Source organism: Gorilla gorilla, chromosome 5 (genome assembly GCF_029281585.2).
Source record: "Gorilla gorilla gorilla isolate KB3781 chromosome 5, NHGRI_mGorGor1-v2.1_pri, whole genome shotgun sequence".
Lineage (NCBI taxonomy): Eukaryota > Metazoa > Chordata > Mammalia > Primates > Hominidae > Gorilla > Gorilla gorilla.
The window spans coordinates 195,325,561-195,349,867 of NC_073229.2; the positions used below are offsets into that span (position 1 = coordinate 195,325,561).

The window sequence follows — 24,307 nt, forward strand, 5'->3', positions numbered from 1 at the left end:
GCAGCCACCATGGAACGGTGGCACCTGCCCAGGCCAGGCTCATCTGGTCTCACAGGGGCAGGCGAAGCCTCTCCAAGATGGGGCCAGGGTGGGACCTGTGCCCTCCTCTGTCCGCAGCCGCCCTGGGCACGCTGGACTTCAGCCTGCTGTATGACCAGGAGAACAACGCCCTCCACTGCACCATCACCAAGGCCAAGGTAGGCCCCGCCAGCCTGCCCCCAAATTCCCTGGCCCGGGGTCCTCGAGAGGGCCTAGGTCAGGGAGGCCAGACCACACCACTCCCCAGGTTCCTGTCCAGGCTTTTGGATGTCTGCGCTGTGTGGGGTGTGGGGCCAGGAAGGAATTCTTTAAACCTTCTTGAATACCCATCCCCAAGAAAGGCCTTGGACAGTCAGGCATTGCGGGGAGCAAAGAAACAGATGAGAATGGGAAGATGAAGGCCTGGACCGAGGACCCTCGAGCCTGGGGAGGGGCTGCTGATAGGCAAAGAGAGGGGCAGGGTGATGTCTGTCCTGCAGGCCAAGGGAGGGCGGGTTGGGTGCTGGTGCCTCCAGGCCTCCCAGACGCCCTGAGGAGTGGGGACCCCACTTTGCACCCTGGAAGCCGAGCCACTGTAGGAGGCCGATGCCACTCCAGGCAGGGTGTCCAGGGCCTGAGCCCAGAGGCCCTCTGAGCCTCACTACGTGGGCTGGGGTTGTGGGTGCCTGTGGACCCCTCTGCAGCCTGGCCCGGTCCCTGGTGCTGCCCTCTGCAGCCTGGCCCGGCCGCTGGTGCTCCCCTCTGCAGCCTGGCCCGGCCCCTGGTGCTGCCCTCTGCAGCCTGGCCCGGCCCCTGGTGCTGCCCTCTGCAGCCTGGCCCGGCCCCTGGTGCTCCCCTCTGCAGCCTGGCCCGGCCCCTGGTGCTGCCCTCTGCAGCCTGGCCCGGCCCCTGGTGCTGCCCTCTGCAGCCTGGCCCGGCCCCTGGTGCTGCCCTCTGCAGCCTGGCCCGGCCCCTGGTGCTGCCCTCTGCAGCCTGGCCCGGCCCCTGGTGCTCCCCTCTGCAGCCTGGCCCGGCCCCTGGTGCTCCCCTCTGCAGCCTGGCCCGGCCCCTGGTGCTGCCCTCTGCAGCCTGGCCCGGCCCCTGGTGCTGCCCTCTGCAGCCTGGCCCGGCCCCTGGTGCTGCCCTCTGCAGCCTGGCCCGGCCCCTGGTTCTGCCCTCTGCAGCCTGGCTTGGCCCCTGGTGCTCCCCTCTGGCTCTGCCGCTCAAGCATGTGTCAGCTCCATGTTCTCAACTGTCCTGTTCCCTTCCCCTCACCCCATCACTCCCTGTGGGAGGAAGGTGCCAAAATTGATGTTCTCTCGCAAGGTAAGGGCCTGCATGGCCAGTAGAGTCTCCGTAGTAGTGCCATGGAAGGGCCTGAGTCAGCCCAGCTCAGATCCAGCGGCTTCCCACAGAGCTGCCTGGGCCCAGCCCCACCCAGCCTCCCAACCTGCAGGCCCCCTGCCCCTCCTCCCAGCCTGGCAGCGAGGGCTGTCCTTGGCACCATGGCCACCCAGCAGGACAGGCTACTGCGTGCCACCCCAGGCTGTCCCCCAGCCCAGCCTGGGCCACATGTGGACTGCCATGGGTAGGTGTGAGTGCCATCCACGCCAGCCTCAGGGCCCTGGTAGGGCACTGAGAGGCCTGCACGCTCCATCCCACCCCTGCCCTCTCCTCTAGAACCACCCATGCTATGACTCAGGGCATGTCCAGCCCTGCCTGGCGGGGGCTCCAGCCCACCCCTAGGAGCAGAACTGAGCATTTGTCAAACCCCAGCTGAGCCAAGGTAGAGACCAAGCTAGACCCTTCCTCCTTTCCCTCTGTCCAACTTTGTAGAGGTGGTCCAGGCCTGGGGACTGGAGAGGTGCCAGCTGCCAGGCCACTCTGGCCAAAGCCCACCCCTTCCTCTCTCCTTGCCAGACACCAGGGCCTTCCCTTCCCAGCTCCAGGTGCGTTTGTGTGTATGCGCATACATGGCTGTATGTGTGTCTCTGTGTGTACATGTGTGGTACTGTGCGTGCACACATGTAATTGTGTGTCCACTTTGGGCTGTATCCCTCAGGTATCAGAAGTGGGGGTGGGAGGCCCAGTTCCTTCTCTGTGTAAATCCAGTTCTGTAGGGAAGGGGTGGTGCAGGCTGGGGAAGAGCTGGGGCTCTGGGCTGGGGTGTGGGGAGGGGCCCAGGGTGGGTGAGCTGAAGCAGGACTGGCCTCTGGAGGGCCAGGGTGGGGGCTGGACACCCTGGGGTGCACCCTTGCTTGTCCCCCCTTAGAAGGGTCAGTCTCAGTTTGCCCATCTGTAAATAGGGTTGGTTGTCCCTGCCCTACATGCCTGTTGTGAGCATTAAATGAGTTAACATGCGGCCCCTGGCACTACCAGTTCTGGGAGACTTTTTATTTTTATTGTGGTAAAATACACAGATATACATTTCCCACCTCAACCACCTTTTTTTACTTCTTCCCTCAGCGCTCAACCATTTTTAGCATACAGTTCAATTGTGCTAAGTACCTTCCACCTTCACACTGCTGTGAAACCCATCTCCAGAGCCCTCTTCAGCTTGCAAAACTAAACTGGGCCCATTAAACAACAGCTCCCCCTTCCTCCTCCCCTGGCCCCTGGGGAGGCTGCCATTTGGCTTCCTTCTCTATGGATTTGACTATTCTAGGGACCTCATGTAAGTGCAGTCTCCCGGTATCTGTCCTTTTGAGTCTGCAGTCCCCGGGATCTGTCCTTTTGAGTCTGCCTTCTTTCACTCCGCAGAATGTCTTCAGGCTTCATCCCCATTGCAGCACGTGTCAAAACTTCCTTTTCAGGCTGAATGATACTTCAGACTAGAAAGCTCCTCTTCTGAACACTTCACCAGCAACAGCCTCTGAGAGGCCCAGGGCGGGGCAGGGCTAGGTTTTTGGGGAGAGGCTCTCCTCTCAAAGCCAGACCCCCCATCTGTTCCCTCAGTGCCAGTACCAGCCAGGGCCTCCCCCGGGGCCGCTTCCGCCCATCCCCCCTGTATTAGTCCATTTTCATGCTGCCGATAAAGACATACCTGAGACTGTGTAATTTATAAAGGAAAGAGGTTTATTGGACTTGCCATTACACATGGCTGAGAAGACCTCACAGTTATGGCTGAAAGTGAAAGGCACTTCTCACATGTTTGGTGGCAAGAGAGAGAATGAGAGCCAAGGAAAACGGGTTTCCCCTTATCAGGCCATCAGATCTCGTGAGATGTATTCACTACCTCAAGGACAGTGTCAGACCATGAGATCTCGTGAGACATATTCACTACGTCAAGAGCAGTCTGGGAGAAACCTCCCCTTGTGACTCGGTTATCTCCCACTGGGTCCTTCCCACAACCTGTAGGAATTATGGGAGTACAACTCCTGATGAGATTTGGGTGGGGACACCGCCAAACCACGTCACCTCCCGTGAGGCCCACCCCTAAACCATGGGATCAGTTTATGTCTCTTGCCAACTCCCAAGCTGGGGATCATGTGCCCAAGGGCCCCACTAGCAGCTCCCTGCCCTGGAAACAGCCTCCCCACCTTCCCCTTCCGTGGACAGAGGTCAGGCTTCATGGGAGGCCAGCCCCACAGAAGGTGGAGGCACTGGCGGAACCCCAGGTCAGGGCCAGGGAAGCTGCCTGTTTGGGCACAGAAGTTGGTGGCAGCACAGTGACAGGGCCTCAGGCAGTGCCTGCTGGTCCTTTTGCTTTTGGCAAAATGTGTGGCTGCCCAGGGTGCTCAGGGAACTGCCGGGTGGAGGAGTAGAGAGCAGCAGCAGGGGCCTCGTCACAGTCCCGGGGTCTGAAGGACAGAGCAGGCATCCCTCCCGTCCCAGCATGACAGCGCCCCTCGACCCAGCCTAGCTCCCACGGGTGTCTCGGGGCACGGAGGTGGGACCACGAGAGCCACTGGAAAGACATACGCCAGAACATGTGGTGGCCCAGAGGTTTGTAAGTGAAACGTGTCGGGAAACATGGCCCAAATGGAAACATTTTAAGCTACAACAAACAAATGTATAAGGACTGTAAGAATAAGACACAGCAGTCAGGCACTGCCTGGTCAGGCCGGGCCACCAGATTCCCAGAACTCTGCACTTCAGGCACTTGGTGGGAGAGGTGCAAGGCAGGGTGAGGGAGTTGGGTTTGGAAGAGCAGCCTTGTCACCTTGAGCACGTGTAGGGCCACTGAGCCAGGCCCTGTCCCAGAGGCAGCCCCACAGTGCAGGGCACAGCTCAGATGCACCCAGCAGACCTCAGCCACTTCTCCGGCGTCTCATGGGGGCCTGGCGTGCAGGGAAGGGAGCAAACCCTGCCTGCCAGGCCCTGTGTCCACACGGTCTCCCTCCCTCTCACTCCAGCCCTAGGAAGGTGGGATTATTACACCCCTGCCCTTTTTTTTTTTTTTTAACTTGAGACAGGGTCTCACTCTGTCACCCAGGCTGGAGTGCAGTGGTGCGATCACGGTTCACTGCAGCCTCCGTGTCCCAGGTTCAAGCGATCCTCCCACCTCAGCTTCTCTAGTTGCTGGAACCACAGGCACATGCCACCCCACCCAGCTAATTTTTTAGTTTTTTGAAGAGACAGGGTCTTACTGTGTTGCCCAGGCTGGTCTTGAACTCCTGGGCTCAAGCGCTGGGATTACAGGCGTGAGCCACCGTGCCCGGCCAACCCCTTTAACAGATGATAAAGCTGAGGCTTAGCGTGCAAAGTAACTCATCCACTTCCCAGCTGGTGAACAGGAGCTGAGCCTGGAGCCCAAGCCAGCCAGGCCCCCAAACCTCTGCCCTTTGCCAGTGGCAGGGAAGTAGGTGGTTGGAAGCCCCTGCCGCATCCCCCAGAGCTCCGTCAAACTGAGGTGGGGTGGGCCTGGGAGGGAGCCCCAGCCTTCCCTTGGAGATGGGCCTGGTGTGAGCCGCCGAGCTGCCTCCCCGGCCTGGCTGGGTAGAAGCCCTTTGAATACTATCCTGGGGTTGCCGGCTGCACCCCCACAGATGCCACAGCTGCCTCCCTGCATCCCTGTGCACCATCCCAGAAGGAAACAAATGCAATTTTCAGAGACAAGAGCCTGCTGAGGTCAGCAAAGCCCCTCTCTGTCCATGCTTCTGTGTGCCTCTGGCTGTGCACGCGTGGCTGGGTTTTCTAAAAGAACCAAAGTGAGAGAGGGGTGCCATCTTGTGGAGGGACCCTCTGTGGCCAGTCTGCTTGTGTGATCTCTGTGGACTGACTGGGAGTTGTGACAAATATGGCCAGAAATGGGGCCTAGTCTCGGACTGTGTCCCGGGGTTACGTGGATTTAGGGTCAGTGAGGGGCGTGGCCACTCAGGAGGCCATGCTTGGTAGATGGGGGACGGGAGTCAGGATGATGGCAGGGCCTGAGCAAAGCGGGGTGGAGAGGGAGGCTCAGAGAAGGGGGAGCCACCTGGCTTCCAGGATGAGGAGAAGAGAAAGTCTGTCCTGACAGAGGCCCCATGACAGCTGCCCTGGGCCAGGATGTTTTGGGGAGGGGAGATTGCATCAGCATTGAGCCATCCTCACTCCCTCCATCTGGAGGTGTGGGGCCCGGGGGCTTCTGTGAAACGGGCCATGAATGGACCCAGCCAGGAGACCCAGGGGACAAGGGCATCTGCAGGCCCTGTCAGTTCCATCTCCCCAATTTCCAGTTCACACCGTTTGCTGTTCTCTGCCCAGGGCCTGAAGCCAATGGACCACAATGGGCTGGCAGACCCCTACGTCAAGCTGCACCTGCTGCCAGGAGCCAGTAAGGTGAGGGGTTCCACCCAGGCCTGCCCACCAGCTGCACCCGCCCACCACCTCAGGCAATGCACTCTGGTCCTTTCGCTTTGGGGCCTGGGCTGGGCTGCGGGCACCCAGGGAGGACCACAGCTGCCACTCCCCTCAGAGTCCAAGCAAGCTGATGGGACCTCAACCATTCAACTGCACACAGAGCACCCAGTCTGCCCCACACCCTGTTGCCTCCTGGGGACCTCACGAGTCAGCGTTACCTACCTGCTGATCTGGGGAAACCCCAGGAGAATTTCCAGGCCAGCATTTTATAAGAAGCATTCTCAGCTGGAAGTTACTATTAGGTGAAAACAAAGGACTCTGTGGTTAAATAACATGGGGAAACATTGTTAAACAGGTTTCTGTACCACAGGACTTCTCAGAGCATCTAACGTGTTGATGGGCTGTTCCCTGACTCTCCGTAAGGGGGATGAAGTGGGCAGAATCTGCCCCATGTGTTTGACCACAGGATGCCCTGACTCTCCGTAAGGGGGATGAAGTGGGCAGAATCTGCCCCTCATTCCTACGCCGGATGACCCAAGCGTCCGACCACACATGTGCTCAGGGCACCAGCACAACAGGTGCATCTCAGACAGGAGAGAGAAAAATTGCTGTTAAATAAAAGCATCAAGGTGACCTTGGGCCATGGAAAGTCAGAACTTAATTAGACTTCCTTCTGTGCATCCTACACTTCAGTGCTGTTTTATTTTTAATTTCATGGGGCAGAGTCTGAGTTTACGTGGGGGCTAAATGGGTAGGCCTGGGGCCCACAGCAGCCCAGGAGGACCACCCCAGAAGGGGCCCTTCCCCCTTCTCTAGGGAAGGCAGGGCTGTAGGAGAAATGGCAGTGCCCCACCACCTACTCCTGGGGAAGAAATGGGCTCCCCACACCGGGTCTTGATGCCCTTATGCTGCAAGAAGGGCTCAGGGATGTGAGGGCCAAGAGCGAGTATGACCAGGGAAGTGTGCTCAGTGACCCTTCATTTGTGGGACTGGAGCCGGCAGTGCATGGCTGCCCAGTTGTAGGAAGTCCCCAGGACTTTCCCTAGTGTTTTATAAAGAGCAGTCTCCTTACAAACAGCTCCTGAAAGCAATGGGAGAGAGGGATTCCTGTGCTCTTTCCACAGTGGGGAACCTGATGCTGCCACAGAGCTGGAATTGGAAGCCCAGGCTGTCTGACCTCCCAGCCTGGGCCGGGTGTGGCAGGCATCAGACCGATTCAGACAAGGAGCTCAGAGCCGCTGGCACAGGAGGAGGGAGTGGCAGCAATATTCCAGCTCGGAGAGGCCACCCCCGAGGCAGACCCAAGGACGGGATGGGTTCCAGGCAGAGGGGACGGTCCACAAAGGCAGGGAATGCCCTGGGAAGGAGACTCCAGTTCCACACAGGCCTCCTGCAGAACCTACCCCGTGGCATCGGGCTGGAGGTGGGGTCCTCCTTGGATGAGCCTCCTATGGCTGCTGCCAACAAATGACCACAAACTTCGTGGCTTAAAGCAGCGCGTTTACTCTCGGACTGCTCTGCAGGTTAGAAGTCCAACAGTGGTCTCTCTCTGGGCTAAAATCAAGGTGTCGGCAAGGCTGCATTCCTTCTGGAGCCCGGGGAGCCCACAGCTTCCTAGCTCTTTCCAGCTTCTAGAGGCCATCAGCCCTCCTGGGATTGTGGCCCCTTCCTCCACCTTCACAGGGGGCCCCATTGCATCTCTCTGGCCCCCTTCCTTGGTGACGTCCCTGACTGTCTTCTCTGTCCATTCTTCTGCTTTTAAGAACCCTGTGACCACGTTGGGCCACCCAACAATCTAGGATAATCTCCCTATTCTAATGTCAGCTCATTACCAACCCTAAGTCCACCTGCAGCCTCAGTCCACTTGGCCATGTTGATAACACATTCACAGGCTCCAAGATGAGCATGTGGCCATCTCTGGGGGCCATTTTTCTGTTTGACACACACTTTGATGCTAATAAGATCATTTTTCTCTTCTCCAGGCAAATAAGCTCAGAACAAAAACTCTCCGTAACACTCTGAACCCCACATGGAACGAGACCCTCACTTACTACGGGATCACAGATGAAGACATGATCCTCAAGACCCTGCGGTGGGTGAGGGCCCCAGGCCGCCTGCTCCCTCCCCAACCCCCACTCTCACCCGGCTTTTCCTAATGAAGGCAGGACTGGAGGGTCAGATGGTCCCCTGTGGGTTCAACCTCATGCCAGCAACTCCAGCCTGGGGGCTTGAAGAAAGGCAGAAAGGTCTGCCCATGCCAATGGAGCCTGGTGGGTGGAAAAGGGTCACCCTGGCCCCAGTCCCCTGAAGGTGCTTCCTGGGGCCTCTCAGGGTGCTGGAGGTGGTTCCCTCCAGAGAACCGGCTCTCCCAGCCTCCTGGCTACTCCTGGCACTGGTTCTGCCTTCTCCTGTCCCCTCTTCCAACCTGAGGACACTTGTCCATGAGGACAGTGCCTGATATCATGCCACACTCTGCCCCTGTCAGGGCCCAGGCATCTTGTGCGTCTCCCACCCCAGACGAGGGCAGGGCTTGGGGCAGGAGAAGCCAGGGCTGGCCCTACCTGTGCACATCTCCACCATGCCCAGTGCATCTGAGGCACTGGCTGTGCCCCTCACCACCGCCCCCGCTAGGATCTCTGTGTGTGACGAGGACAAATTCCGGCACAATGAGTTCATCGGGGAGACACGTGTGCCCCTGAAGAAGCTGAAACCCAACCACACCAAGACCTTCAGCATCTGCCTGGAGAAGCCGCTGCCGGTGAGGGGATTGATTGAGCACCTGCTGTGTACCTGGCTCGGTGGCAGGTGCTGGGAAGGCAGAACTTCCTGCCTGTGATGGGACTCATGAGGGGCAGAGTGAGAGGGGAGGGGAGACCAGGGAGGTGAGCATGGAGAGTCAAGGGGGTGGAGGTGAGGAAGGACCCTGGCTTTCACTCTGAGTGGCCACGGGAGGGTGCTAAGCTGAGGGATCACGGGGGATGACATTTTACCAGGCTCGCTGGCCTGGGCTCAGGATGGCTTGAAGAAGAGGGAGGAGAGGGCAGGAGGCCTGGGGAGATGGGGAGAGATGGGCACAACCCTGGCCTGACCTTGGCAGCGGTAGGAGGGCTTGATTCTGAACCGGATGTGCAGGCAGCAGATAGGACGTCCTTGGGTGAGGGAAGGGCAGATCCGAGGTTTGGGGCCTGAGCCACTGAAGCCTGAGGGGCTGTTTGCTGCGCTCAGAGGACTCAGCAGGGACCATGGGTGGACAGGACGTGCAAGGAGCATGCTTGGAACATGTTAGACCTGAGTGCCTGTGAGATACGCAGAGGAGACAGCAGAGTATCCTTTCCTAGAAATGGCATTTGTCTCAACGTTATGTCAGAACAGATTTGCCCCCGGCCTGCTCCAGCAGCTACGCCCTCTGAGTCTTGGTCTCTATGTCCCTCTTCCCTCCTCCATCCTCCCTTGTCTATGGCCTCACCTTCACCTGGTTCATAGGGCTGGTGAAGCCAGGAGTCCCCTGTGCCACTGGGGTCAAGAGAAATCCTGGGGCCTCAGCCTCCCAGTGTTCAGGACACAGGCGGAGGCACGGTCCCCTCGATGGCACGTTGTCCCCCTAAGAGGACTGGGCAAGGGGCAAGTTTGGGAGGACAGAGCCCGGTGGCTGTCCCCAGTGTACCCAGCCCCAGTGGGGCCCGGGGACGTGGACTCACCTCGAGCTTAGCCCAAGTCAAGCCCCGGGGGCGAGTCAGCCTGAGGCCACGGCTTCTTCCTAGAATCCCAGTTACTTTTGCAGAATTTGATCCAATTTTATTCCTTGTCACATTCTCTCCCCCTCAGACATTTGTGTGATGGATATAACTTTTCTTGTTTTATTATTAGTCACTAACCACAGGTAACCCGGTTTTTCCACATGGTCTATGTCACTTAAGAAAGGCAACATCTTAGGAGGCCAAGGCAGGTGGGTCATGAGGTCAAGAGTTCGAGAGAGCCTGGCCAACATGGTGAAACCCCGTCTCTGCTAAAAATAAAAAAATTAGCCGGGTGTGGGGGTGCATGCCTGTAATCCCAGCTACTCAGGAGGCTGAGGCAGGAGAATTGCTTGAACCTGAGAGGCGGAGGTTGCAGTGAGCCGAGATTGCACCGTTGCACTCCAGCCTGGGTGACAAGAGCAAGAGCAAGACTCTGTCTCAAAAAAAAAAAAAAAAAAAGCAACACCAGCCCTGCCTTAGTGTTCCTGAGTTTTCATCACTGGCATAAACAAACAACCACGTGGGTATGTACGTGGGGTGTCAGCGTGTGTGTGTGTGTGTGCTCGTGTGTGAATTGTGTGTAAGAGCATACGTCAGTACGTGTCTGTGTGCGACAGTGTGTGTGTCCACATGTGTGGTGTGCGTTCGTGAAAGCATGTGAGTCCCTGTGCATGGCCATGATCAGGGCGTTGCTGGATGCGCTACCGGCTCATTGGTGCCATTCGGGGACTCACAGTGACCGCAGGAGTGCGGCTGGGGATGCACCCCTGGCAGTACAGCCACATTCTGGTGGTACTTTTATTATTATTATTTTTTTGAGACTGAGTCTTGCTCTGTCATCCAGGCTGAAGTTCAGTGGCAAAATCTCTGCTCACTGCAACTTCTACCTCCTGAGTTCAAGCAATTCTCATGCCTCAGCCTCCCGAGTAGCTGGGACTACAGGCGTGTGCCACCACGCCTGGTTAATTTTTGTATATTTGGTAGAGATGGGGTTTCACCATATTGCCCAGGTGTCTCAAACTCCTGACCTTGAATGATCCACCTGCCTCAGCCTCCCAAAGTGCTGGGATTACAGGTGTGCGCCACCACGCCTGGCTAATTTTGGTATTTTTAGTAGAGACGGGGGTTCGCCATGTTGGCCAGGCAAGTCTCAAACTCCTGACCTCCAGTGATCCTCCTGCCTCGGCCTCCCAAAGTGCTGGGATTACAGGCATGAGCCCCTGTGCCAGGCCTCTGGCGGTAGGTTTTAGAATTTACAGTCTGCGAACATTATCTGTTTTAAGGCAATACTGAGCAAGACCCAGTGGTCTTCATATGAAACAACCCGAAGTACAATGTCCCACCCCTGAAAAAAGAGCTAAAAATATGCCTGCTGGTTGGTTGGTTTTTTTTTTTTTTAATGAGATGGAGTCTATGTCACCCAGGCTGGAGTGCAGTGGCGCAATGTCGGCTTACTTCAACCTCCGCCTCCCGGGTTCAAGTGATTCTTCTGCCTCAGCCTCCCAATAGCTGGGATTACAGGGGCCCGCCACCACACCCGGCTAATTTTTGTATTTTTAGTAGAGACGGGGTCTCACCATGTTGGCCAGGCTGGTCCTGTACTGCTGACCTCAAGTGATCTGCCCGCCTTGGCCTCCCAAAGTGCTGGGGTTACAGGCGTGAGCCACTGTGCCTGGCCCCTGCTGGTTTATATTGTTTAATTTTCACACCACACACACTGACACAAGCAGCACAGGGCATCGAGGCCCTCACACAAAGCTCTGCCTGAGCGGCAGATAGCGAGATCTCGCAGGCCTGGCCTGATCCACCAGGAATGGCTGCCTGAGCACTGTGTTGAAAAGGATTCTGAGGTGGCATTGGAGCCCAGGGCAAATGCTAGGATCGATTAGCCATGTCTGCTCTGGGCGTGGGAGGTGGCGAAGGTGGCCGGTGGGGCATGTATGTCTTCCCTGCTCAACATCCCTGCTCACCTCACAGGAGTCTCATCTCCAGAAAGGGTTAGATGTAGCCAGAGGGACTCACTTTGGTGTTAGGCAGGGCACGGTTGTGAGCAAAAGGAGGTGGCTGGGGCTGCTTAGGGGGCACAGTTGTGAGCAAAAGGAGGTGGCTGGGGCTGCTTGGGGGGCACGGTTGTGAGCAAAAGGAGGTGGCTGGGGCTGCTTAGGGGGCACGGTTGTGAGCAAAAGGAGGTGGCTGGGGCTGCTTAGGAGAGGAGCCTGTTAGAGTCCTAAGGGGATCCAGGGGGACACAGGGCTCAAGCTGGGTATGTCTGGGTGGGCTCAAGCTGGACGTGTCTGCATGGGCTCAAGCTGTGTATGTCTGGGTGGGCTCAAGCTGTGTATGTCTGGGTGGGCTCATGCTGGGTATGTCTGGGTGGGCTCAAGCTGGGTATGTCTGGGTGGGCTCAAGCTGGATATGTCTGGGTGGGCTCAAGCTGGGTATGTCTGGGTGGGCTCAAGCTGGGTATGTCTGGGTGGGCTCAAGCTGGGCATGTGTGGGTTGGCTCAAGCTGGGTTTGTCTGAGTGGGCTCAAGCTGGGTTTGTCTGGGTGGGCTGAGGGCCTAGGAGAGAGGGTTTGGGGTGTGCAGCAGCCAGAAGGAAGAAGCCGGGTAGTCTCGGGAGGGCAAGGAATGGAGAAGCATCAGGCTGGCTGGGGATGGGGAGGCCTGGAGCTGAGATCTGCCTTGAGAGGCAGGCACTGGCAGCTGCTGAGGCAGGGAAGGCACTGGATGGGCTCCCTACCTGGCTCCCAGCTTCTCCAGGGTGAGGAATGTACCAGAACTCTGTCTTCGGGGTTCTCCTGAGGGAGCCACATCCAGCACCCTGAGAGGCTCCAGGAAGCACCTTCAGGGAACTGGGGCCACGGTGACCCTTTTCCATCCACCAGGCTCCATTGTCATGGGCAGACCTTTCTGCCTTTCTTTGAACCCCCAGGCTGGAGTTGCTTGTATGAGGTTGAACGCACAGGGGACCATCTGTCCCTCCATTCCTGCCTTCACTAGTACAAGCCTCCAGTGGGCCCTTAGTGCCAGGCCCTTGCCCAGCCCTGAGGTATTAAAGATGACGCAGGTATTATCTGGATGCGGTGGCTCATACCTGTAATCCCAGCACTTTAGGAGGCTGAGGTGGGTGGATCACTTGAGGTCAGGAATTCGAGACCAGCCTGGCAGACATGGCAAAACCCTGTCTCTACCAAAAAATACAAAAATTAGACTGTGTAGTCCCAGCTACTCAGAAGGCTGAGGCAGGAGAATCGCTTAAACCCGGGAGGCAGAGGTTGTAGTGAGCCACGATCGTGCCACTGCACTCCAGCCTGGGTGACAAGAGTCAGACTCTGTCAAAATCAAAATTTACAGGTAGAGTTCCAACTTCAAGGAACTTAGGGGCTGGGGCAGACCCCTGAGGAAGCAGGGGGCCACACCGGGCCATGACAGGATAAACCCGAGGCAGTGGGCGCGCAGAGGGGACGGCCAACCCACCCTGAGGGTCAGAAAAGCCCCCCAGGCCCAGAAGGACCAGGAACTTATCAACGGTGAACACTGAGGAGGTCAGAGGAGGGTGCTGGAGCTGTGGATTAAGGGTGCGCAAAGGTGTGGAGGTGGGACCCGGCTTCAAAGCCAAGGGAAAGTCAGGGCGGGCTGTGAGGAGGACCTGGTGGAAGACCGTCCGCGGAAGCCGAGCGCACCAGGCCTGGGGCTGCAGACCCGTGAAGGGCCGCTTAGCACTAATGTTAGGCTCTGTGTGCCTCGCAATCTGTGGCCACCATGCAGCTCTGTCCTTAGGGCAAAAGCAGCCATAGAGAAGCATCACGGAGCTGGCAAGGCTGCGTTCCAACAACATGGTGTTAATGGAAGCTGAAGTGTGAATTTCATGTCATTTTCATGTGTCACAAAATATTTTTCATTTCATTTTTCTTTCTGCTATTCCAAAAAGTAAGAACCAGCTGGGCACGGTGGCTCATGTCTGTAATCCCAGCACTTTGGGAGGCCAAGGTGGGAAGATCCCTTGAGCCCAGGAGTTTGAGATCAGCCTGGGCAAAATAGTGAGACCCCTGTCTCTATTTTTTTGAAAAAGAAATTGTTTAAAATAAGGGTAAGAGCCATGCTTAGCTCACATCCCACACAGAGCCAGGCGTCGGGCCTGATCTGGCCCCCGGGCTGCAGTTGCCAACCCCTGGGCTGGCCCTTGCTGGGCTGTGAAGGCCACCGTAGGCCACATGCAGCCAAGAACAGGGAGGGTGTGGGTGAGATCCAGCCCTGGAAGAGCCCTTGGAAGGGAAGAGATGACAGAAGGGCTGTGAGTTCACAGTGAGGCCACTCACCAGGGACTGTGACCAGGCCCGGCTGCAGCAGCTGGATGGGCGGGCTCAGGAAGAGGAGGCCAAGGACGGCCAAGAGAGGGGTGGGAGCAGGTGAGGACTGAGTGACCGTCCCGTCCAACAGGTGGACAAGACCGAAGACAAGTCCCTGGAGGAGCGGGGCCGCATCCTCATCTCCCTCAAGTACAGCTCGCAGAAGCAGGGCCTGCTGGTAGGCGTCGTGCAGTGCACCCACCTGGCCGCCATGGACGCCAATGGCTACTCGGACCCCTACGTGAAAACGTGAGTGTGCCTTGCATGTGACCACCTGCCACATCTTCACCTCCAAGGACGGGGGTCCGTGTGCCAGCTCCGTGATCCCAGGTGGCAGGCACCTAGGGAGTACCTGAGGTACAGGGGCGCCTGCCACGTCTTCACCTCCAAGGACGGGGGTCCGTGTGCCGGCTCCGTGGTCTCAGGTGGCAGGCACCCAGGGAGTGCCTGAGGTACAGGGGCACCTGCCACGTCTTCACCTCCAAGGACGGGGGTCCGTGTGCCGGCTCTGTGGTCCCAGGTGGCAGGCACCCAGGGAGTGCCTGAGGTACAGGGGCGCCGTGTTCCCTGATGGGCTACCTTGGCAACTCCAGGGGTTAAGCATGGCCAGCCCATTTCACAGATGGGGAAACTGAGGGACAGAGAAGCTGAGTGGCTTCCCAGGGTCATGCAGATATTAGTTATCACCTGATGCTATGTCCAGGCCTCTCTGTGACTGAGGGGCCCAGGAGGGGCCATGAGTCGGAGGAGGGGACAGAAGGTGGGGCCAGTGCCAGGGGTAGCCAGGAGGCTGAGGGAGGATGCAGAGGAACTCTGCCAGGCCTTTGCAACTGCCCACATTTGCCCAGCCCTATACTGGGGCCACAGATGCGGATAAGAGTCCACCCAGCTCTACCAACAGGGCTGATGGTGGGCCCAGGGAGAGACACTAACTCAGGGGGCCATGCCAGGTGGCCTGGGCCACAGAGCTGTGGAGCTGTGAGCCTGGTCAGGAGAGGCTGTGTAGCTCTGAGAGCCAGGCAGGAGCTGGCGACCCTTTGGAGAGGGTGCTACAGGTGCCACAGTGACTACCGTCAGTGCTCGGGGCTCTTCAGAAACTAGGTAGGTATGAGTGTGAGCTCACAGGGAGACTCTGGAAAAGTGAGACTTGGGGAGGAATTTAGTTCAGCAGAAAGGAGGGGCAGGTGCTTCAGGGAGGGGGAATGACAGAGGGATGGCCCTGACCTAGGGGACACCAAGGACCCAGGTGACTAAGGCCTCAGGGACATCTTGGCACCATGAAGAGGCCAGTACTCCTCGTGGCACAGCTCTAGGGCCACCATTCCCATGGCCATGATCATATTTCTGTCACTTTAAAAATTGTATGTGGCAGGTGCAGTGAGTTACACTTACATTCCCAACACTTTGGGAGGCCAAGGCAGGAGGATTGCTTGAGGCTAGGAGTTTGAGACCATCCTGGGCAACATAGTGAGACCTCCATCTCTACAAAAAAATTAAAAATTAGCCTGGTGTAGTGGCATGTCCCTGTAGTCCTAACTACTTGAGAGGATTGCTTGAACCCAGGAATTTGAGACCAGCCTTGGCAACATACTGAGACCTTGTCTCTACAGTTAAAAATAGTAATAAATTAGGCCGAGTGCAGTGGCTAGTGCCTGTAATCCCAGTACTTTGGGAGGCTGAGGCGCACGGATCACCTGAGGTCAGGAGTTTGAGACCAGCTTGGCCAATATGGGGAAACCCGTCTCTACTAAAAACAAAAAAATTAGCTGGGTGTGGTGGCGGGCGCCTGTAATCCCAGCTACTTGGGAGGCTGAGGCAGGAAAATCACTTCAACCTGGGAGGCGGAGATTGCAGGGAGGCGGAGATTGCAGTGACCCGAGATCATACCACTGCACTCCAGCCAGGGTGACAGAGCGAGACACTGTCTCAAAATAATAATAAACAAATAAAAATAATATGACAATAATGGGATGGCCACTTTGGGAAGCAGCTGATAGTTCCTCAGAAAGTTAAACACAGAATCACCATTTGATCTGGCAATTCCACTCCTAGTTATATACCCAAGAGATAAGAAAAACATGTCCATCCTAAAACTTGTGCAGGAATGTTCATAGCAGCACTATCCACAACAGCCAAAAGTGGAAACACCCCAAGCGTCCGTCCACTGATGAATGGATACACAAATGAAGTCTGTCCCTGCAGTGGAATATCAGCCCTAAGAAGGAGTGTAGCGGGTGCGTGGAATATCAGCCCTAAGAAGGAGTGTAGCAGGTGTGTGGACTATCAGCCCTAAGAAGGAGTGTAGCAGGTGCGTGGACTATCAGCCCTAAGAAGGAGTGTAGCAGGTGTGTGGAATATCAGCCCTAAGAAGGAGTGTAGCAGGTGCGTGGACTATCAGCCCTAAGAAGGAGTGTAGCAGGTGTGTGGAATATCAGCCCTAAGAAGGAGTGTAGCAGGTGCGTGGAATATCAGCTCTAAGAAGGAGTGTAGCAGGTGTGTGGACTATCAGCCCTAAGAAGGAGTGTAGCGGGTGTGTGGAATATCAGCCCTAAGAAGGAGTGTAGCGGGTGTGTGGACTATCAGCCCTAAGAAGGAGTGTAGCGGGTGCGTGGAATATCAGCCCTAAGAAGGAGTGTAGCGGGTGTGTGGAATATTAGCCTTAAGAAAGAGTGTAGCGGGTGTGTGGAATATGAGCCCTAAGAAGGAGTGTAGCAGGTGTGTGGACTATCAGCCCTAAGAAGGAGTGTAGCGGGTGCGTGGAATATCAGCCCTAAGAAGGAGTGTAGCGGGTGTGTGGAATATTAGCCTTAAGAAAGAGTGTAGCAGATGTGTGGAATATGAGCCCTAAGAAGGAGTGTAGCAGGTGTGTGGAATATCAGCCCTAAGAAGGAGTGTAGCGGGTGTGTGGAATATTAGCCTTAAGAAGGAGTGTAGCAGGTGCATGCTACACGGTGGGAGGACCTTGAAAACAAGATGCTAAGCGAGAGAAGCCAGACACAGACGACCACGTGTTGCAGGACTCTATTTCTATGAAGTGTCCAGAATAGGTCAACCCACAGAGGCAGAGACTAGATTTGTGGTTGCAGGAGCCAGGGGAAGCTTGAGGGGACATGGGCAGTGTGTAGAATGTGGTACTATGAAGTTAAAAATGAATAAATTTGAACTAGAGGAATTATTGTAACATGGACAGCTGTCAAAAACACAACAAACGACACACACAGTAGGATACTGGTTTGCGTATATATGTGTTTTTTCTTCTGACTTGTCATTGACTTGAATCTCATGCGTATATATCCTTGCAGGAGGATATGCAATCTGAAGCCAAAATGGTGTGATTTTTTTTTTTTTTTGAGACAGAGTCTTACTCTGTTGCCCAGGCTGGAGTGCAGTGGCGTGATCTCAGCTCACTGCAACCTCTGCCTCCCAGGTTCAAGCAGTTCTCATCCCTCAGCTTCCCAAGTAGCTGGGATTACAGGCATGCGCCACCACGCCAGGCTAATTTTTGTATTTTTAGTAGACGGGGTTTCACCATGTTGGCCAGGCTGGTCTTGAACTCCTGACCTCAAGTGATCCACCCACCCTGGCCTCCCAAAGGGCTGGGATTACAGGCGTGAGCCACTGTGCCCGGCCTATGGTGTGACATTTTTAAACCAGTTTCAATGCCCACCTGCCAGATGGACAGGAATTCCAGGGTCACCTGCTGGGTTGCCCAGAAAGCAGAGTCTTACCTGCTGTGACAGATGGTCTGGTCAACTTCCACAGGCAGGTGGGGGGCCATCTGGGCAGGGCCTGTCCACTGTACCACAAGCTCCTCCCTGCCACAGGTGGCTGTTGTGGGTGCTGCTGGACCCCTGTGGCTGGGTCCCACCTGCCAGCCGTGGGCCAGGTCACGTGGCCTTTCAAAGACAGGCCGAGCTGTGGGCCACTCCCTATATCTGAGCCACGCCTCACCTGAGACCTCCACGTCTGTTTCAGACACCCTGGGTGAGACACGAGGGCTGCTGCTCAGGGCTCCTCAGGGGTCCCCATCTCTGAAAGGCCCCTTCATGGACCAGGGGCCTCTTCCTCACTAAAGCAGAGGAAATAAGGGCACAGATTAGATGGTAAGAGGGGCACCCCTCAGCTGCATCCTAGACCTGGAAGAGAGTGTGACCTGTGCCCCAGAAGAAAGGGAGGGACGTATCTAGCGGTTGATGCTGAGGGCCAAAGCTAGATGGGTCAAGGCCTTTTGTCTGCACTATTATTTTTATTTGTTTTCTTTATTTCTTCCTTTCTTTTTTGAGACAGTGACTCACTCTGTCACCGGGCTGGAATGCAGTGATGCGATCACAGCTCACAGCAGCCTCAAACTCCTGGGCTCAAGCAGTCCTTCCCCCTCAGCCTCCTGAGTAGCTGGGACTACAGGTGTGCACCACCATGCCTGGCTAGTTGTTTTTTGTATTTTTTGTAGAGACTGGGTTTTGCCGTATAGGCCAGGCTGGTCTCAAACTGCTGGACTCAAACGATCCTCCTAGCTCGGCCTCCCAAAGTGCTGGGATTACAGGTGCAAGCCACCATGCCCAGCTAGCACCATTATTTTTATAAAGCTCATCTCTGGTGATACTTGCCCCAGTTTCCCCAGGCTGGAAGTTGACCCCAGGCCCAGCTCTTGAGGGTTTGATGGAAAACCCCAGGAGTAGCAGTGCCTGTGACAATCGCTGACATGTCAAGTTACACGTAATATCCCTGAGCTGCGCGATGGCTGCGTGTGACGCGCTCAGCAGCCTGTGCGGTCGCTCCTGTTGTTATCTCCATTTCATGCCAGCGAAAATGGCAGTAACTGGCAGCAACGTGCTGTGCCACCCTGGGCAACTCCCTTCTCTGGCTGTCTTATGTATAACCAGAAGGGGTTTCTTCTCAAAGCCACAGGCAAGCAGAAGGCACTGTGCAGAGGGCTCAGAGGTACACGGCACAGGGCGGCTCTGTGAGCCCCGGTGGCCAGGACCACTGTCCTGACAGCAAGGGAGGGAGAGACGCCACAGGGTGGGCCTCAGGGGCTTTGCAGGGTGGGCTTGTGCCAGAGTAGGGTGTGCTCAGGGAGGGTGCTGAGGGATCTCCCCAGAGTGGTCAGATGAGGAGGGAAGGGCACTTCTGGTAGAGAAAATAGCAGAACAGAGGGCAACGCTGGCGGAACTGTCCATGGCTGAAGGTGCCGAGGCTGGAGCCTGTCGTGGAAGTCTGGTGGCTGAGTGAGGGGTCACCAGATGGGCACAAGTTGTCCAGGCTGAGGGTGCAGAGATCCCAAAACAACTTTCCTTCCAGGGGCTTGTGAAGGCAGGGCACGCAGGACCCTTCTGTCCCTGCTCCTCACCCGTCACCAAACAGGCCAAGGACAGTTCACAGCAGACACAATACCAATACGTAGAGAAATGGCCAAGGAGCATAGTAAGTAACTAAGGAAATCTGCTGTTTCTGGGTGGCGGGCTTAGGGGAATCCCCCCAAACTTTTTTTAAATCAGGTTTATTGAGGTACAGGTTGAGCGTCCCAAAGCTGTAAATCCAAAACCCCAAACATTCCAAGCACCGACATGACGCTCAAAGGGAATGCTCATTGGCGCGTTTGGGATTTCAGATTTTTGAATTTTTGAGTTAGGGATGCTGAACTGGTAAATATACTGCAAAGATTACGAAATATGAAAAAATCCAAAATTCAAAACATCTGGTCCAAGCATTTCAGATAATGGATCCTCAACCTGTATCATTCATATCCAGTGAGTTTTTCTTTTCTTTTCTTTTTTTAGAGACAGGGTCTTGCTCTGTTGTCCAGGCCAAAGTGCAGTGGTGCAATCATAGCTCATTGCAGCCTTGAACTCCTGGGCTCAAGCATCTTCCCACCTCAGCACTGTGAATAGCTGGGACTACAGGCATGCACCACCATGCCCAGCTAATTTTTAATTTTTTGGTAGAGATGGGGTCTCGCTGTATCACCCAGGCTAGTATAGTCTTGTTTCCACCACCAGAATCAACATAGAGAATATGACCCCAGAAAGTTCCCTGGCCCCAGGCAACCACTCACCTGTTTTCTGTCTCAATAGTGTTGCGGTTTCCAGACTTTCCCATGAAACAGTCAGATAGTGTGTTGCCCTGTGAGTCCGGCTTCTTTCACACGGAGGAATGCGTTTGAGATTCATCTGTCAGTTGCATGTACCAAGAGTTTGGTCCTTTTTGTTGCTAAGTGGTCTTCCATTGTGTGGGTACACCACAAGTTTGTTGTTGATGAGTTCCCCAGTTGAACGGCGTGTGGTTGTTTGCAATTTTTGGTGATGGTAGAAAGCTGCAATGAACAGGTTTTTGTGTGGACATATGTCTTCATTTCTCTCTCCTAATCCCAACTTTTGTCCACATGCATTTTCTAGTGCTTCTGTAATAAACCAGTATTATTTATGCCATGAAAGTCACAATTTTAAAATATGCAAAGTAAAGCAACTATGAGATATCATTTTCTGCCTGTCAAACCAGCAACGAGTTTTTAAATGATAGCATTCAGCTTTGTCGCAGGCACTGTGTGTCAACCATGCAGCCTTTCTGGAGAGGAACTGGGCAGAATAAGCTGGACATGGGCGTGTCTTTGGGCGGTGCCTTCACTTCTAGGGATGCAGGTTAAGCTGGACATGGGCGTGTCTTTGGGCGTTGGCTTCACTCCTAGGGATGCAGGTATTCGCTGGACAGATGTTTGTTAAGCTCCCTGGTGCCAGGCCCAGGGAGTTGGTCATGGGTGAGACCCCAGAGACCCCAGAGCACATTCAGCAGGGACAAGGCAATTGTCATGCAATTATCTATGCAGGAACAGGGTGAGAAGCTTTGCAAAGAAGTTGGGGACCTCTTGTCCCCTTCTCCAGCCTGCATATGACCTCCCTGTCATAGAGAAAGGAGTCTGAGCCTGGCTTTCAAGCACCACACTTGTGCTTGCGGGCTGTGTGACCTTGGGCAAGTCACTCCCCCTCTCTGAGCCTCAGAGGAAGACAGCTGTTCTGCATCAGAGTCTAAGGCCTTAGTGGCTGTGGAGGGAAGAACATCTAGGTGGCCTCCCTGTGACTGCACAAAAGGTCTTTTCCTTCCTCAAAGCTCCAATGGAGGTAGTGGTGATGGTTGTACAACTCTGGGAGCCTACTAAAGGCTACTGCATTTTACACTTCAGAAGGATGGATTTTATGATATGTGAATTATATCTCAATAAATCTGCTATTTTATAAAAGAAGCTTGAGGCCGGGGGTGGTGGCTCACGCCTGTAATCCCAGCACTTTGGGAGGCCAGGGCAGGTGGATCACCTGAGGTCAGGAGCTAGAGACCAGCCTGGCCAACATGGTGAAACCCTGTCTCTACTGAAAATACAAAAATTACCTGCGCATGGCGGCACATGCCTGTAGTCCCAGCTACTCTGGAGGCTGAGGCAGGAGAATCACTTGAACCCGGGAGGCGGAGGTTGCAGTCAGCCATCTGAAAAAAAAAAAAAAGAAGTTTGAACAAGAGACCAACTCTGCTAAAAACTCTGTTCTGGTGGGAAACGTGAGCTTTATGAAAATTAGACTTCCAGAAATGAGGAAAAACCCCTTTCCTAGGGGAATGGAGGGCGCCCCCAGGGTTAACTTCAGGAATGTGTGTGTGAACAGAAGTGCGATGGATGAAGGGACCACTTGCTTCTCGAAAACAACGTCTCGCCTTTGCCACAAAATAGCGTTGGGAAAATCCAATGATTAGGACAAAAGAAGGGCCCAGGAATCTCTCTCCAGGGACAGAAAGCTCTTTGAATACCTGCTGGCTTGATCTATACCCCATAGCATGTCCCCATCCTCTGCCTGTCCATTGGATGTAATTCCAGATACCTGAGGCCAGATGTGGACAAGAAATCCAAACATAAGACAGCGGTGAAGAAAAAAACCCTGAACCTGGAGTTTAATGAGGTGTGAGGGGCTGGTGAAGCTTCATGAAGGCCATTCCTCTGCCCCACAGCAGTGGGGGTGTGGCTGGGTTTTCAAAAGGTCATGGCGGGATGGGGAGGGTGGTCAGAGACGGTGGGGAGGGGCCGCACCAAGCCACAGACACAGGGGAGCTGAGGGACCCCTGGAAAGCTCTTGGCAGGATTTGTCGGATGTAGGGCTGGGGGGAGGGAAGTGTTGAGGGGAGTCCTGGGTTCCTCTTGGAGGCAACAGGGCAAAGAGGGGGTGAGAAAGATGGGGAGAAACTCTGTGTGGGGCAAGGGGACTCGAGACACCCTGGGGCCCCAGGAAGTCTTCCGCCCAAGGCGGCAAGTATGGCTGGAAATGCGGATTCCCCCCAAGGAACAAGAAGGAAAGAAGAGCAGAGGGGCCTTGGGTAGAGCCCACGCCACACCAGTGATCCAGAGGCAGGCAGGGGAGGTCGAGAAGATGCTTCCAGAGAGTGAGGGGAACCCCGGATGGAAGGGAGGGTCCCACAGAGAAGGGAGGGGTCAGCAAAGCCAGGCCCCAGAGAGGCCCAGGATGACAAGGACTGTGGGGCGTGCAGTGCCTCTGCAGTCAGGAGGCTCCCGGGGTGTGGGGAGAGCAGGCTCAGGGACAAGGAGCAAGCGGGCGAGGGGACAGGGGCCCTGAAGACCCCAGTGGAGCTCAGGGGGAAGTGGGCGAGACATGTGAGCATCCACCCCTCATCCACTCTGAGCACTGATCACCCCCGTCCCTCCTCTTTCCCTACACCTCATACCCCTCCTGGCCCCCGGCCGAGGCCCAGGCCTCGTGGCATCAGCCCTAACACTCCCTTCTTGCCAGCAGGAGTTCTGTTACAAGATCAAGCATGGGGACCTGGCCAAGAAGTCCCTGGAGGTCACCGTTTGGGATTACGACATTGGAAAATCCAACGATTTCATTGGTAAGGGGGCATAGTGGGAACACCGTCTCACTGTGTGCCTGTCCTGGATCAGGCCACAGCCCCTCTTTCCTGGTCCATGGGGAAAGCTGGAACCACGGACCACCTGCCCCTAGGTCAGGGGCCTCAGACCTTCTCCAGCCTGACCCTTGTGCCCCAGGAAGAGACAGACCCAGAGATGGAAGGAGTTCTGGGAGGGTCACACAGCACTCTGTGCTGGAGCACAGACAAGAGACAATGATGGGCAGTGCCTCGGGCTGGACTCTGAGCCCTAGAGGCCCCAAATTCCCAGTGGGCCTGGTGGCTGCGCATAGTGGGGCTGCCTGGCCCTTTCTCCCCTCTTCAGGCCCCCATTCCTTGACCCCTGATGCTGCCTCTGCACCCTGCCCCTATCCCTGCCCTGGTGGAAGAGAGACAGGATGGCTGGGCCCTGACGGGGCCAGAGTGTGGCATGGAGGTCAGGTCCTGTTCATGCTCAGAACCCAGCGGGCAGTGGGAGAGGCTGGCCTTCGAGCACAGAACCTGGGAGGGGGCATGGGCCCCACGCCTGGGAGTTGGGGGTCCCTGTGCCCCAGCTGCCCCTCCTGTCCTCCTGCAGGTGGTGTGGTTCTGGGCATCCACGCCAAGGGGGAGCGCCTGAAGCACTGGTTTGACTGCCTGAAGAACAAGGACAAGCGCATCGAGCCCTGGCACACGCTCACCAGCGAGCTCCCAGGGGCCGTGCTCAGCGACTGATGCCCACCCGCCACTGCTACCCCTGCCGCCACCTGCGCCCAGCACGGCCGGCCCCGGGCTTCCCCAGCAGCCACCAAGGCCTGTGGCCCCCACACTGGGGGAGATCCAGAACCCCTGCTTGGACACAGAGCCACTGCAGTCCCCGCTCGGAGGATGTGGAGGGCTCAGCCACTCTGGGACGGGGAGGGCAAGGAGCTGGGGTGGGGGGCTCTCAGCCCTCTGGCGCCCAAGAGGCCGGTGGTGGAAACAGACCTCAGCACCTGCCCAGGGGAAGGGGACACGCCCATCTGGGAGCAAAGACCCTTCTAGAGGCCAGCCCTGGTTGAGAGGACAGGAGTGTGGGGGTGCCTTGGCAGACAGTGGGAACAGAGGAGGGAGGTGGTGAGCAGACAGACAGGTGGAGGATGGGACCTTGAAGACTGGCTGCTCCAGCCCAAGAAAGCCTGACTGCATCCCTCATCTCCTTCGCTGCTGGGCAGATGGAAGAAGCGGGCCTGCCGGCCGAAAGTCTGCCAGAGTTCCCGGAGGCTCCTGATGACGGGTAAATTGGCACATGCTTCACTCAATTATTCCACAAGCCCTGGGGGTGAATGAGACACAGGGCCTGCCCTCAGGGAGTTCCCATCTAGTCAGGAAGCTGGGAACAAACCATTCCAACTGGGGTGAGAAATACCAAGACCAGCTTGGCCAGTCTGCAAGTACTGTGGGCTCTGTTGACTCTGCCGGGAGGTCAGGGAAGGCTTCCTGGAGGAGGCGGTGCTTCCGTAAGGCCTATGGAGGGTGAGTGGGGGCTTCTAAAAGCAGT

The 24,307-nt window shown here is 56.1% G+C and overlaps 1 protein-coding gene across 1 annotated transcript; it reads left to right on the forward strand.

Annotated features, from left to right (window-relative positions):
- On the forward strand, positions 1-24,307 carry LOC115930119 (double C2-like domain-containing protein beta). Its single transcript, XM_055392017.2, has 8 exons — positions 1-197; positions 5,704-5,778; positions 7,782-7,891; positions 8,431-8,557; positions 13,979-14,136; positions 21,746-21,827; positions 22,674-22,770; positions 23,366-24,307. The coding sequence occupies exons 1-8, from the start codon at positions 78-80 to the stop codon at positions 23,500-23,502; spliced, it is 906 nt and encodes a 301-aa protein (XP_055247992.1). The 5' UTR covers positions 1-77; the 3' UTR covers positions 23,503-24,307.

Excerpts from the sequence above, each read along its gene's own strand:
- LOC115930119 (XM_055392017.2), top strand. The coding sequence starts at position 78 with ATGGGGCCAGGGTGGGACCTGTGCCCTCCTCTGTCCGCAGCCGCCCTG. Across the intron at positions 7,892-8,430 it reads ATGATCCTCAAGACCCTGCG|GATCTCTGTGTGTGACGAGG; the intron begins GTGGGTGAGGGC and ends CGCCCCCGCTAG. Across the intron at positions 22,771-23,365 it reads AAAATCCAACGATTTCATTG|GTGGTGTGGTTCTGGGCATC; the intron begins GTAAGGGGGCAT and ends GTCCTCCTGCAG.